This window comes from Aphelocoma coerulescens, assembly GCF_041296385.1.
Source record: "Aphelocoma coerulescens isolate FSJ_1873_10779 chromosome Z unlocalized genomic scaffold, UR_Acoe_1.0 ChrZ, whole genome shotgun sequence".
Lineage (NCBI taxonomy): Eukaryota > Metazoa > Chordata > Aves > Passeriformes > Corvidae > Aphelocoma > Aphelocoma coerulescens.
The window spans coordinates 38,680,323-38,694,602 of NW_027184085.1; the positions used below are offsets into that span (position 1 = coordinate 38,680,323).

A 14,280-nucleotide genomic window follows, 5' to 3' on the forward strand; every position below is an offset into this window, starting at 1 on the left:
CCTTTAGCTCCTGAAATAGTAAATTATGAGCCTCTTGGTCTTGAAGCAGATATGTGGTAAGTTATTGGATCTTACTTGAAATAAGTCTCTCATGATTATGCTTATGTTCTAACCTTTTTTTTCTCTCCTCTCTCTCTCTCTCCATCTATTTTCCTCTCCTCTCCCTCATCCTTTTTTTGTTTGTTTTTCCTTCAATCCAGGAGCATTGGTGTAATAACTTATATTCTGTAAGTACCAAAATCTATGGGTGTTTCTTGAAATGCTGTTGTTTTTTAATTCTGATTCTATCCTCTGGGGTTTTGGTCATGTCTGTACAAATAATACCATTCTGATTGCACATCATGATTCAAGTTGTATGATCATGAAAGCAGTAGTTTAATTATTGAAAGAATTGCCATTAATCAGCATTGATGTAGCATGGGAAACTGTCTTCAAATCTGTAGGTGATGTTCCTACAACTATATCTTAACCAGTATTCTTAGAAATTACAGCACAGTTTTTTGCCCTGCTACATCACATCTTCGTGAAAGTACATTTGCAGCATTAAAACAGAAAAGAAAAATATTCGCTTCCTACTGTTATTTATCTTAGAGGGTTGAAGCAGCAGTGCTACAACATGTACTAAGAGGAATGTACTGTCTTTCTTGCAGTCTAAGTGGTGCCTCTCCATTTCTTGGAGAAACCAAACAGGAAACGTTGGCAAATGTGTCTGCTGTGAATTATGAATTTGAAGAAGAATTCTTCAGTAATACCAGTGCCCTAGCTAAAGACTTTATACGAAGACTTCTAGTCAAGGATCCAAAGTGAGTTGTTTTTCTTGTGTGTGGCAGTTACATTTCTAATATTTCAAATTACATTATATTTTGAGATGTTAGTTTAATAAACATAAAACAGTATGTATTTTTTAATATCTGAAACAGTTCTATCTTTTATTCTCTTAAAGGAAAAGAATGACTATTCAAGACAGTTTGCTGCATCCTTGGATCAAGGTTAGCATGCCATTCATTCTCTGTTGTCCTGCTTTTAATCATTCTTCATTTCATACTTTTCAAATTCCTTAACGTGGAAAATTGTTATAATTGTTTAATGTAACTTACTGTTTTGGAAAGCTGTCTGTATGAAAGCTAACATATGCAGAATGTGGGCTTCATTAATATCTGCTCTATGTGAGTTAGCAGTTGGGAAGTAGCCCACTATGGGAATTAAACTCATACTCAGACAGAGAAGCTAATCTTCAGAGAGCATTGCCCTGACAAAGATAAAGTCTCTAAAACCAGTCCAATTACCACTAATTTTTCTTCTTCTAATGCCCTTGTTTAGACTGGGAAAAAAGAGTAATCTCTCTTCTGTCCTTCCCTTTTAGACTGAAGAGAGCAGTTGATGTGGGTTGGTGGTCCACTTCCTCCTTCAGTGTTTCAGTGTTTGGTTTGGATTGACCTGTTGTGAAGCTGCTAGGTTGAGAGGGAGAAAATGGCACCTATCATTCTTCTTAATGTGTGTAGTAGTACCTGGCAGTTAATTTTTTTAATTCTATATCACATTCTGATTATGAGCAGTAAACCCTCAGTGCCATTGATTTCCCAGTATGTGGGGATGCTCAGTGGGTATCTGATCCCATTCCACTTCTCGGAGAATCAGCAGAATATTTATCTGTGCCACAACTGCTTCAGTTCACAGTACAACATCTGAGGGCAGGCATTTCTACATCAATTTGCCAAACTACAAATTTGACCATGCTTTGCTGACTTTTTGCTGAGGTAATCTGAAATAGTTGAAATGTGTGGAACATACTGACATGATATTTTAAACCACTAAAGCAAGCAAGGTTGTCTCTCTTGGACCAAGGTCCACACTCATGCAAAGTGACAGGTTGTTTTGTATCCTATTACTTTGTTTTATACCTTAATTTCCAGGCATTTGATTCCCACTTCACTGGTCATATCTCTTTTCCCCTTTTCCACCACTATCTTCACCTGCATTTCCATGGCAGGGAAGGTTGAAACTATTTCCTTTCTAACTCAAGCCTTTCCATGATCTGTGATATATATATATATCTCCATAAAAATTATTTTAAGAATGGAATCATAAGATGCAAAATTTGGTATGCTTCACTAGTCATTAGTATTTAGTTTTAGCCTATCAAAAATTTGAAAGGTTGCAGGCTTAGAGCTTGCTGCACTGGTAGGTGGGATGTGATTTTGTTTGGGGAGGGGGTAATTGTTCAGCAGCATCCAGGTAAATACACTGAGACTGTAACAAAGATTTTCTGCATTTAAAATCAGTTAGGAAATCTTCCCAGAAGACAGGATTTATCTTGGAAATCAAATGCCTCTATCAGGGAGGGAGGTGAAGGACACGGCTGAAGGTTCTGATGTTTGAAGGGGTATTTTGTTTAAAATGTAGAAGCACATTTTAGTATTGCTTTCTTAGGTCTGGATTTCCCTTATGGCATTTTCTTAAGAAATTTCATCTCTATGCCACACTAGACTGTGAATATTAAAATTATGTGCTTACAATTACTTTATTATTACAGTATGATTGCAGTACTATTATTATGTAAGTGGAAGTCATCGCTGAGGGACAGAGTCTTACCTGCAGAAATCATGGGATTTTTTAGAACGGCTTTATTTTCCTTTTGCTTATAGCCGAAAGACACCCAGCAAGCACTCAGCAGAAAAGCTTCTGCAGTGAACATGGAGAAATTCAAAAAGTTTGCAGCACGACGAAAATGGAAAGTAAGTCATTCAATGACACATCAAAATGTTGGTGACATACAAATGAAGTAGCATTGCCTGTTCCAGGGAAAGGTCAGTGCATTTAAGAGTGGAAAAGAAGAAAGAAGAAACAAATTCTTCCATCACTGGGAATAAATTAAGTGCTTGAGTATGGTAGTATGGGAGAGGACTTCTTTGTTAATGATATGCATACAAATGCTTGTGTGTGGATTCTTTGCTTTGTGCTTCTGCTGGATTATAAATAACAAAAGAAGTTGAAGATTCAAATTCAATATAAAAAGGAGATGGGAGTGTTGAAGTCAAAATTCACATTGTTTTGCCAAGTCCTTTAAAATCTCTGCAATAACATCCTATCAGAATTTTCTAATTTTTTTACATATAGCTTTTTTCTTATTATTTTTATAAAGCAATCAGTGCGCTTAATTTCCTTGTGCCAAAGATTATCAAGATCTTTCTTGTCCAGAAGTAGCATGAGTGTCGCTAGAAGTGATGATACTCTGGTAAGTGTGTTCTTATATATTTAGAATGCTTGATCATATATGAACTTTGCCAGTTTCTAACTAACAGAAATATTAGGCTCTTGAAAATTTGCATAATTAACTAATCTCATAAGTAGATTTTAAGACTACAGAGGGCAGTTATCCATAGTTTGATCTTCTGCATCTTGAAACTTCGAAATTGAACTTACCATGTTGAGGCTGATAGCTGGTGTCAAAAATTTGTTTCTTGATTTTGAAGTTTGACTCATGAGGATTTTTTGGTACTGTAACAATTATATGGTGAAAAAGTGTCATCTGAATTTTACTCATCATTTACATCATCATTGTGTAGACTAAAATAATATTCCTTATATTCCACTTTTTTTCACCGAACATTCAAAATCATTGAGACCCTCTTAGATCCAATGAATGCTAGACAGCAGTGTCACAACAAGCAGTTATTTAAGGAGGAGACTTTAGAGTTGGCCAGCATTCAGTTTGTGGTGTTAGATACGACTAGAGTTGAGTAGTTAGGAGCAATTGCTCTATGTTTTGTAATTGCAAATGCTTGTAAATCCAAAAGCATTCTTCTTAGCTTACTCTACAATTTTTAATACATGCTTCATAAATTCCTTGTGATCAGCAAGGAATGTGTGTTAATATGTTTAGAGCTGGGGAATATCATCTTTTCTGTGCATTAATAGGATCAAACTTCAAAAATTCTGCAAAGCCCTTTTTATGCATTCAGTCTTCCCTCCTGTGCAACTCCATGCTCATGTTTCCACTTATTCTCCTCTTATCTTTTGGCTTCTGTGCTCTTTGTTCTCCTCCTCTTGTTCTCCTTTCCCTGCCCACCACCCCCCCCTCCTCAGCTATCTGTATGCCTTTTAACAGTGGATCAGCATTTCACCCCTGTGTTCCAGCAGAAAGGATCATAGCCCATTGTTAGTGTCCTAAAAAAATCTGAAACCTCAGAAGAGAGGAGTTAAGAGCAATCCAAATAATGGGCTCTGTGATTTTTAGTTCTTTGAAATTCTAGTGCATAGGAGAAAAATAAAGTTACACTTGCAGAGGTATCTAGGCTCATTACTTGCGTTCTAGATTTTTAACTGATCCATTTGAATAGATGAAAGCTTGGGCCAAAGTACCTCTCCTGTGCCATATTTCTGGATGGCACAAAACCTGATACTTCAGTTGGTATTAGTGCGCCTCTTCACATGTATGCACAGAATTCATTTCATTTTAGGCAAGTATTGCTTCAATTGAAACCTATAATCTATTTTTCCTATGAAGAAAAAAAAAATACACCTAACAAAAGAATTCTGTGTAACAGGTTTGTGTGTGAAGAAGAGGGAAGCATATTTTACTAGAAAAAGTGGGGGGGGGGGTTGGTGTGGGTTTTCAAATAACATGCATACATGCTAGCTATATGCTTCATGGAGGATTACAACTTGCAGCTGAAGCACTCTTTTACAAAAATAATATTTAAAAAAAATTAGGTTTTAATTTTTTTTGATGTCTTGGCAGCTGTTTAGATAGGGATTTTTCTTAAAGCTAACAATTTCTCTTCTTTCACATTTAATTGCAAGGACGAGGAAGATTCTTTTGTGATGAAAGCTATTATTCATGCCATCAATGATGACAATGTTCCTGGATTACAGCACCTTCTGGGATCTCTGACAAATTATGATGTCAATCAACCCAACAAGGTAGTGTGGGTCTGTGTTAAGGTGTGAGGTGTGTAGGGGACTAGCTATCACCCTGCTGGGTAGAGCAGTGTGGCTGTAAAATAGAAATGTAACACCTGAAATGAAGACAAGGGAATGGGACGTAATTCTGCCTTTTTTCTAGGAGAAATTTTAATGTGCTTTGTGTTCAGTCTTCTCAAGATACATTAAAATGGAGCCCAAAATGGGATTTTTTGCCTAGGCCTTTCAAATGTATAACTCAAATGTATTGTCAGGAACAGTGATGTAGAAAATATCAGCCTTTGCTCTCGGTTGCAGTTGCTGTTTCTTGTGGCAGATGAGGATGGTAGAATACCTAGGAATAACCAGACTGCCAAAACTGACTTTACAAAGCATTGTTAGAAAGAGAAGTTGCAAACTGCAGAGTTGCAAGTTGTCACACGTTTTTGCATGGTTATAGTGACCTTCATTACCAAGTACTTTCAGAAATATTCATGAAGAGCAGTAGAGAAGTGAAATGTATGTTATTTTACTGTGATGGGGTACTGAACCATTTAAGAAATCACTGTATTTTTTGTTTTAATGGGCAGTCCCATTTAACTTTCCAAAATGTTGCTGATGGCTTGTGTCTGAGATGGTGTGGTAGCTGCAAAGAGGATTGCAAAGGGGGACGTTCTTGCCAAATGAGGCTAATGAGAGCATAACATTAATATTCCTGATTTTAAAAGCATAAATTTACTGTGTGATCTATCATAAATTCATCCCAAAAATACAGAAAATTGCAGTAATTTTTTTTGAATAAAGGGATAAATTATTTTCATACAATATTTCCTGAAGACTTAATTTGAAAGTGGAAATCCAGAAATGCTATTCGATACCTGCCTTCTAGTCCACTGTTTTCTTAATCCTTCAAAAATTAATTTTATCATTCTTGCTTGTATTTCATTGCTAGCATGGAACACCTCCACTACTGATTGCTGCCGGCTGTGGAAACATTCAGATGCTTCAGTTGCTTTTAAAGCGTGGATCTCGTATTGATGTTCAAGATAAGGTTGGGGTTCTGCTTTGTCAACTGCTCTTTTTAAGTTTTTTTCATACAGTTAGCAGGAGACAAGTAGTTCAGACCAAGCGGTATTGGAAATTAAAAACTTCTCTGAGCTGTAGATCCTGTTTTCTGTCTTCACAGCAAAAACATAAAAGCAAGTCTTTAGCAATTTCCTTTGTTACTAATACATATCCTCTGATTTTCATCACTTTATTAGCTGAAATAATTTGAATGATACTAATCTTAAAATGTAGTTCACACTTACAAAACCACATCAATTAGTTCAAATTAGTGATTGCCCTAAAACACAATGGTGAACTTTATTTAATATAGAATGATAAATGAATATTTTAGCCATGGGGAATATTGCAACTAAAATTCGTATTTGATGGAGGATATGCTTTGCAACAAGCTTTTTTTCCAAATGTGCTGTAACAATTAATTTATAACAAGCTTGAAGAACTGTCTGCTTCTCCATCTAATATATGGTAAAGTAAGCAGAAGAAAGGTTTTTATCTCATGACTTTTCTTTCCAAAGAACTCCCTAACAAGGGAGAAGAGGATTATTCTTGCAAAGAGTTACTAATCCTGTTAATCATCCTTGCATAGAGAGGTTTTTGTTGTCACTGTTGGTATGTGGGGTTGTTGAACCAATTTGAAATTTTTTTTTAAGTGTTCATATAAGTTTGAGTACCTTTTCAGTGTGTCTGTGTACAGTTAAGTGCACGTATACCTCAGCTGAAAATCTAGAATCAGGATTTTAACTTGGTCAATAACATCTGAAATTAAGTATTTTTGACAGGCTGGATCTAATGCAATCTATTGGGCTTCACGACATGGTCATGTAGAAACACTGAAATTTCTCAGTGATAATGAATGTCCTTTGGATATTAAGGATAAGGTAAGAAAATAACTCCTTTTTCACACAGAGGGCCTTTTCCTATAACTTTATCTTAGCAAAGAGAGATTTTCAGCTGTGCCATAATTCCAAAATTTGACTGGCTTTTTTAGTGTGGTTTTCTAAGTTGACACATAGGGCCGTGATAGTAGAGCTTTGAAGTAGCTGGATGTACTGATTATTTTCTTGACAAATGTTAGCCAAGTGTGCATGTTAAATGTGGTGAGTACATGGTGGGTAGGTGGGGAAGTACAAATCTAAATTAATTTTCACTTGAAGACTTGATTTCTCATTGGAACTCAGGATGAAATCGTGATTTGGTTTTTCATTCCTCTTGATTGAAAATCACATTCGTCTGACAAGTAAATTTGACTGTTATTAAGTTGAGTATAAGGAAGCCCAACAATTTATAGCTGATGAGCACTTACCTTGTCTTCAGCAATGTTATTTGAGCAACGTATGCCCTAGAAACTAGTTGCTGTTAAATTTTTATACTGTAGCAATGATTTTATACTAGCCAAAGCTCCAGTACAGAAGCAATTATACCTGTGAAACACAGTTTGCTTTGTTGAGGGAACTAATGCAAGGCAAGGTACAGTAGAAAAATTGTTGTTTGACTCCTGATAAGGCTACGAGGTAAGAGATTACTCCTTTAATAAAAATACCGTTTCTGCTTTATGTAATTTCAAAGCAGAAAGTGTTGCAAATAGTTAGACATAGTAACCAAAATGTGCCAAAACCACAAAGGTGTTAGGCCAGCTCTTCATACTTGAATATATAGGGCGGGGAGGGGTGCGTATGGAACTGTTATGAATAGAAATGGGTCATCTGTTTCAACACAATGCACACACAGCTTCCTCCTCATATTGCTCAGAAATCCCATTTTGGCTGTGATCTGGAACAAATAAAGCAGGAAAATAAGTTCTGGAAAGAGAAAGCCTTTGAAGAAATAACCTACCTGCCAGGTGGTGGTGTGTCTGTCACGTACAACCAGTTTGTAAGCTCTGCTGACGGAGCTGTGTGGCTGGGCTATGGAGAGGGAGGAGTATCCTGTGCAGGATTCAGGGCATTCAGGCTGTACATGGTGTACAGGCAGTGTATATCAGGGGATGACACATTACATCGGCATATTCTCCTGTAATTGCAGTCCGGGGAGACCGCTCTCCACGTGGCAGCTCGGTATGGGCATGTGGATGTGGTTCAGTTTCTCTGTAGCATTGGCTCCAATCCAAACTTTCAAGACAAGGTGAGTCATGAGCACTGTCTGCATTTTTTCAACAAATAAGGCTTTATTTAAGCGGTCAGAACTTCAAGCCTCGCCTTTAGCTTCTAGCATGTTTGCAAAAGAGAATTACGGAAGTTTTGATAGCTCGTAACAGATAGACTGTGAAAAACCGCGAGAACCAACCTGTGCTATAAAACACAGGTTCTCTCAAAAATGAAAGCTTAAAGATGGAGAAACAACTCCATGACGCTGTGGGTGGTGCTGTGTGCTCTGCGAGTTCAGCTAAAGATTTTTATTAGTTTTTGCCTTGAATTCTGCTTGGTTTTAGCAGTGATAGAACTTTTCTGCAGTGTCAAGGACTCATTTTTGAAAATGAGAGGTCTCAGGAGGGTTTCTTTAAAGGTCTGAACTCTTGTAAAAAAACAAGGAAGAAAAGGCTTAATAGAAAAAGAAAATCCATTATTTGACTCTGTATGCGAGTTCCACAAGCCTCCCCAAGTGCTGCATCCTCTAGGACTTCCTTTTTATTGTTTGAGCAGCCCTAGTCTGAGGGAGGACAGAACATGCTCTTTGTCTATTGCTTTACACTCAGATTTTTACAGAAACTGTGAATACTGTCCAAGTACTCTGCTACTATCAGCCTCAATTCTCTCCTCTTTGATATTTGCCAGGTACAGAAAGGATATCCTATTTCTTAGAATTTGACAGAGCTGGTTCTGTAGTGGGTTTTAATTCTCTCTGCTTTTTCAGTGGGCTACTTTCAGCATGTTTTTATGAAACATTTGAGGTTTTTATTGGTGTTCCACATAACTGCTCTGACATACAGTGAATTGAAGTTGAATGTTTTGAAGTTTCCTGGGTTCAAGCAAAAAGCAAATTAGTACTTCAGTCGCAACTGAACTCCTAATGCAAACAGTTTCAAAGGCTTGTTGTAATGTGTCTTAAAAGGACTCAGGTTTCTGAGTACCTTCATTCCTAGAACACTGGGATATGCTTCTGAACACGGTAAGCAGAGTGACCTGCCTCAAATTGCAAGTCTAGTGGGATTTGCATCTCTGTGGTGATCAATCTGTTTTAAACACTGGATTAGTCTCAGCACACAGGATATAGAAGTTGTTTGTGAACAAGGGTCTGTTTTCAAGTGAGAGAACCAAGACAGTTAGCCTCGGGAGCACAGATAGATTTAAAGTAGGATTTCTGACATACAAGGCACCATAACCACTTGTATGTCAGCTGAAGTTATTCTTGCTTTTAGAATGTCAGCATTAGAAATTACAACATCTTTTTATAGGACTTACTTAGTAGACTGTCTTTTTTTTTTTTTTTTCCATACCATCTTTTTGTCTTTTTAAGTTGGGGAATTGTTCTTCCTTGAGTTTGGTTCAGTACTGTTTTTTGATTTTCTATGTCAATAGGAAGAAGAAACCCCACTGCATTGCGCTGCTTGGCACGGCTACTACTCTGTTGCCAAAGCACTCTGTGAAGCAGGCTGCAATGTGAACATTAAAAACAAAGAAGGGGAGACCCCACTCCTGACGGCATCTGCTAGGGGTTACCACGATATTGTGGAATGCTTGGCAGAACACAGGGCTGATCTTCATGCAACAGACAAGGTTAGTTATGTCCGGAGACCACAGGGACGTATCTCTCAATTGCTTCATTTGAGTGCTGCAAGTCAGCATTGTTTCCACAATGCAAATTTTCATAGCAGTTTGCACAGAGCCCATTGATGGCTGCAATAGTCTTTAAAGATGTCTACTGATGATTATTATTCCATGATTGGGTTTTTGCTGATCCATTATTTTCTTATCAGTTATCATCTCATGAGTAACACTCTGTGAAAAATGGCAGGAACATCAGGTTCTGTAATTTGCAACAAGCTGTTAACTTCAGAGAAAAAGATGGATTTGCTGTTGGTCTTTGATTCCTATGGGTTGGATAAATCATACCCATTTCCAATAAGAACTATTTAAAAATATGACTCTAGTTGATTCAGAATCATTTTTTGTCTTTCATGATGTAATCCAAATAAATAAATTTAGAATTCCATTGCTTGTATTTTTGGTGTGGCTGGCCTTTTCACTACCTTTATTGCTAATATTAACAAAATAATTATCAAAGTAAGTTCAGAAAAAAGGTTTTCTAAAATAATTAAATTGTTTTTTCCAGTTACATTGTCTCTTTAAGTTGTTCCACAGAGAGAAAGCTCTATCTTTAAAGTTACTGATCACAAAGCAGATTGCATGACTTTTGCATAACTAACTTCTGTCTAGTAAACACTAGAGTTTGCACTATTCAGCTGGTTGTTACAGTTGATCACTGTCCTGCCTCCTAGGAAAGCTGTTAGAAGAGAATGTGTATTTGTATTTCATCTGTTCCACTGAAAAGACCAGTGGCTTAATAGAAATTTGCTTTCCTCTCATGGATTCTTTGTTTTGACAGATACGGTGCATCTCCCTACCTCCACCTTCAAATTAAAAACTATTGTGATTCTTGAAGCAAGGAGATGCACCCTGTTACTTGAGATGATTGTGACTTTGCTACATGTTTTGATTTTTTGCATTATTTGATCTCACTTACAAGCTGTCTTTTGATTTCAGGATGGTCATATAGCCCTGCACCTTGCTGTAAGAAGATGTCAAATAGAAGTAGTTAAAACTCTCATCAGTCAAGGATGTTTTGTAGATTTCCAAGACAGACATGGCAACACTCCCTTACATGTGGCCTGCAAAGATGGGAATGTGCCTATTGTGATGGCTCTCTGTGAAGCAAGTTGTAGTTTGGATGTCACTAATAAGGTAAATGGAATATGGATGCTGAACTACGTTGTTTATTAGCTCACCTGTTGCATTAGATGACCTTTTCAAATTCTCTAATATGAAAAAGTCTTTTCCTCGATTCTTCTATCTCTTAAAGTGGCCAAAAGCAAAATATTAAGTTACTCACCTCACAGGTTTACCAAAGTTCGTTTCAGTTGAATAGATTATTAAAGATATATGAAGGAAGAACCCAGATGAATTACCACAGTATATTTTGCCAACCTTCTTCCCTAGTCATATAGCTTTGCTTTATGCAGATTACATCTAGGTGCAAAAGAACAGACGAAATGCATTGCAGCTGGCTTTGATTTCATATGTAACATTAATTCATATGTTATACACAGAATTGAAGACTGGTACATTTTCTGCTACAATGTTGTAACTCTAAAAATGTTGATTGCAATGATTATTGGCAGCTAAAAATGCAAACAATCTGTAGTTGGTGTAAGCACTTTCCAAAAAGAATATTTCATTACCTGTCCCTTAATTTCGAGACACTAGTGCCTTTTTTTTGCTTCTGTTGTGCTCATGCTGCAGTGTATGGGATAACTAAACATAATGCCCTACGGGCTTATGGCTTTTCTCCTAAAGATCTTTAAGAGAAAAGTGAGCTGTTTCAGGAAACTTCCTTTGGATAGTTTGAATACATCAAGATCAGCCACTGAACTCTGCTACAGACTGTGGTGCTTAGGGCTTGATATTTAGCTCTGACTGTCGTCCTCTGCCCTATTTAAGTTTTATATATGCTACAAAGTTTGAAAGTTACTTATAGGAATCTTTATATCACTATCTGCAATTTATTTGATTCAGGTATTTTAGCTTCTTCATGTTTTTTTCTGGAAAAGTACATATTCTAGCAATAATACTTTGCTAGTTAGCACTTCTATTTATTACCAAAGCACTTACATTGTATTAGTCAGGTAAAGAAAATGATCATGCTTTTTGGCATGAGGATTGTCCAGTGCAATCACTTTTGGTTTCAACAATAAAATCATCAGCTGTCAAATGAAAAAAATTAAAACAATGAGCTCCTCTGCCTCTCATTTTAAATCTGATTGACCAGGCAATGAAATCCAGATCCAAAGATAAGAGCACATTTTAGCAGAGTTAATGGACTACGAGGCTGTCATCCTCTTTCCTAATGGAGAATGCTGAACTGGGATCACCACCAGCATGCTGTAGAAAAAATAATCAGCCTTCAAGTGTTCAGTGGCTGTGGGAACATGGTTACAGAAGCTGTGGTTGTAGTTACTATTTTGTTAATCTTTTAGGAGTAATGTATCCTGCGGAAGTTTTTAGAGTGCCCTTTATTTGAATGGTGACCTTTAGTGTTAGCAAATAGAGAATCTTAATTTCTACCTCTCATCTTCAGAAGCAAACCCTGTATTAACAGAGCATTAACAAAATTAACTTCTGTCCTTTGTCCAAACATCTGGCTTTGTTCCACATACATGTAATACTAATTGAAGGCACTGTTTGTTTCTTTCACAGAGTCAGTGCAGTAGAACATCACATGCATTTATTTAGAATTATAGAATCACAGAAGCATTTAGGTTGAAAAATAACTATAATATCAGAGTCCAGCCATTCACCTAGCACTGTGAAGTCTACCACTAAACCATGTCCCTAAGTGCCACATCTATATGACTTAAATACGTCCAGAAATGGTCACTCCACCACTTCCTTGAGCAGCCCATTCCAGTGCTTGACAACCCTTTTTGTGAAGAAATTTTTTCTGACATCCAATCTAAATCTCCTCTGGCACAACTTGAGGCCATTTCCTGTAGTCCTATCACTTGTTTCATGGCAGAAGAAACCAGCCCCCAGCTCACTACACCCTCCTTTTAGGCAGTTGTAGAGATTGACAAGGCCTCTCCCAAGCCTCCTTTTCTCCAGGCTAAACAACCCCAGCTCCCTCAGCTGCTCCTGATAGGATTTGTGCTCCAGACCCTTCACCAGCTCCATTACCTTTTTCTGGCCATGCTTCAGCACCTCAATGTCCTTCTTGTCATGAGGAGCCAAAAACTGGAGGTGTGGCCTCACCAGTGCCGAGTACAGGGGGACAATCACTGCCCTGGACCTGCTGGCCACAATGTTTGTAATACAAGCAGGATGCTACTTGAGTTGAGGTGTTGGGTTTGGAGAAGCTTGAACATCTTTTCAGCTTCCAGTTGTCAGAAATTTAGTTGGCTTTGCTCTCAAATGCTCTTTCAAGAAGTAGTTTTATGAGTTTGTTTCTGACTGTAGACAGGAAGAACAGTATTGAAAGCATAAAAATGTGAAGTAATAGTAGCAGAGATAATACCAGCAGAGACTAAATTGTGATTTTTTAAACAGTAGCTCCGAACATGAAAACAGAAGAGGATGTCATGAGGACCTGTTGTCAGTGAAGAGACTCATGGAAAAAAGAAAAAATTGGGAAAGCAATACTGTACAGCCCTTCCCTCTTCACTGAAAAAATATATTACTTCATGCTGACTTCTTTCATTCATTCCTTTTATTTCTTTGGATGAAAGGGGAAGACTGCAGATATGTAATCTTCAGTAGTACTTGGATTGAAATAGAACCCAGAGTTCTAAAGGTTAAGGAATTAGTGTTGTTCATATTTAATTAAGTAAAAAGGCAATTAAATTTTCTGGAATTAAAAAGACATTCTCAAATACAGCCAAAAAAACTCTAAAGGATTCCTCCACAGTTGTGAAGGATTTGGCTATAAAATTGTTTCCCCATTTTTTAAATAGTCATCTAGCCTTTGTTTTTAATTGCACTTTCAGCAGTTGTGCTTAAGCTGCTATCAAAAGTACTTTTTCTTGCAGTTTTTGTATCACAGTGTCCCTCAGTGGTAGGGAGGAGAAGAGAGATCCAGCAGGCAGGAATTGTGCAGCAAGATTGATTTATTTAATTACTTTACAACTCTTTTATAGACTTTTTTCTTCATAGTCTAATTGGTCAAAGGATCAGCCACCCCTTGGGGTGATTGGCTAAAATCCTAAAACATCCATTGTCAAAATATTTTCTACTGTACCATAAACAAGGCTTTGCAAGATCGCAGGTGTTCATAGCTTATAGAACTCTGCTACTATGTGAGAGAGAAAAGTATCTCATGGGAGAGGAAAGAAGCAAGAGAAATTCTTGCTAGCTGCATATGGTATTCACATTTTTGCAAAACCTTTTCTGTGTATCAGTATGTATAATTATGTAATAAGTTTGATTATTAGTCATAAAATTTGAAGTGAAGTTCTTTGACTAATGTAATGACACTTCTTTCCTCATGTTAGTATGGAAGAACACCTTTACACCTGGCAGCAAACAATGGCATTCTTGACATTGTCCGGTTCCTGTGTCTTACCGGTGCCAATGTAGAAGCATTAACCTCTGTAAGTATTGAGAG

The 14,280-nt window shown here is 37.2% G+C and overlaps 1 protein-coding gene across 2 annotated transcripts in view; it reads left to right on the plus strand.

Moving 5' to 3' along the window:
- The window catches only part of DAPK1 (death associated protein kinase 1), an 86,960-nt gene that overhangs the window by 55,382 nt on the left and 17,298 nt on the right, over positions 1–14,280 (plus strand). The window contains exons 5-17 of one of the 2 annotated variants that reach the window (XM_069000732.1): positions 8–56; positions 201–227; positions 651–803; positions 944–989; positions 2,646–2,735; positions 3,143–3,235; positions 4,804–4,923; positions 5,855–5,953; positions 6,750–6,848; positions 7,993–8,091; positions 9,486–9,683; positions 10,671–10,868; positions 14,168–14,266. In XM_069000732.1, coding sequence (XP_068856833.1) covers positions 8–56; positions 201–227; positions 651–803; positions 944–989; positions 2,646–2,735; positions 3,143–3,235; positions 4,804–4,923; positions 5,855–5,953; positions 6,750–6,848; positions 7,993–8,091; positions 9,486–9,683; positions 10,671–10,868; positions 14,168–14,266 — 1,370 coding nt within the window. The remainder of the gene's footprint in view (positions 1–7; positions 57–200; positions 228–650; positions 804–943; positions 990–2,645; positions 2,736–3,142; positions 3,236–4,803; positions 4,924–5,854; positions 5,954–6,749; positions 6,849–7,992; positions 8,092–9,485; positions 9,684–10,670; positions 10,869–14,167; positions 14,267–14,280) is intronic. The other variant, XM_069000734.1, reaches the window with a different exon arrangement.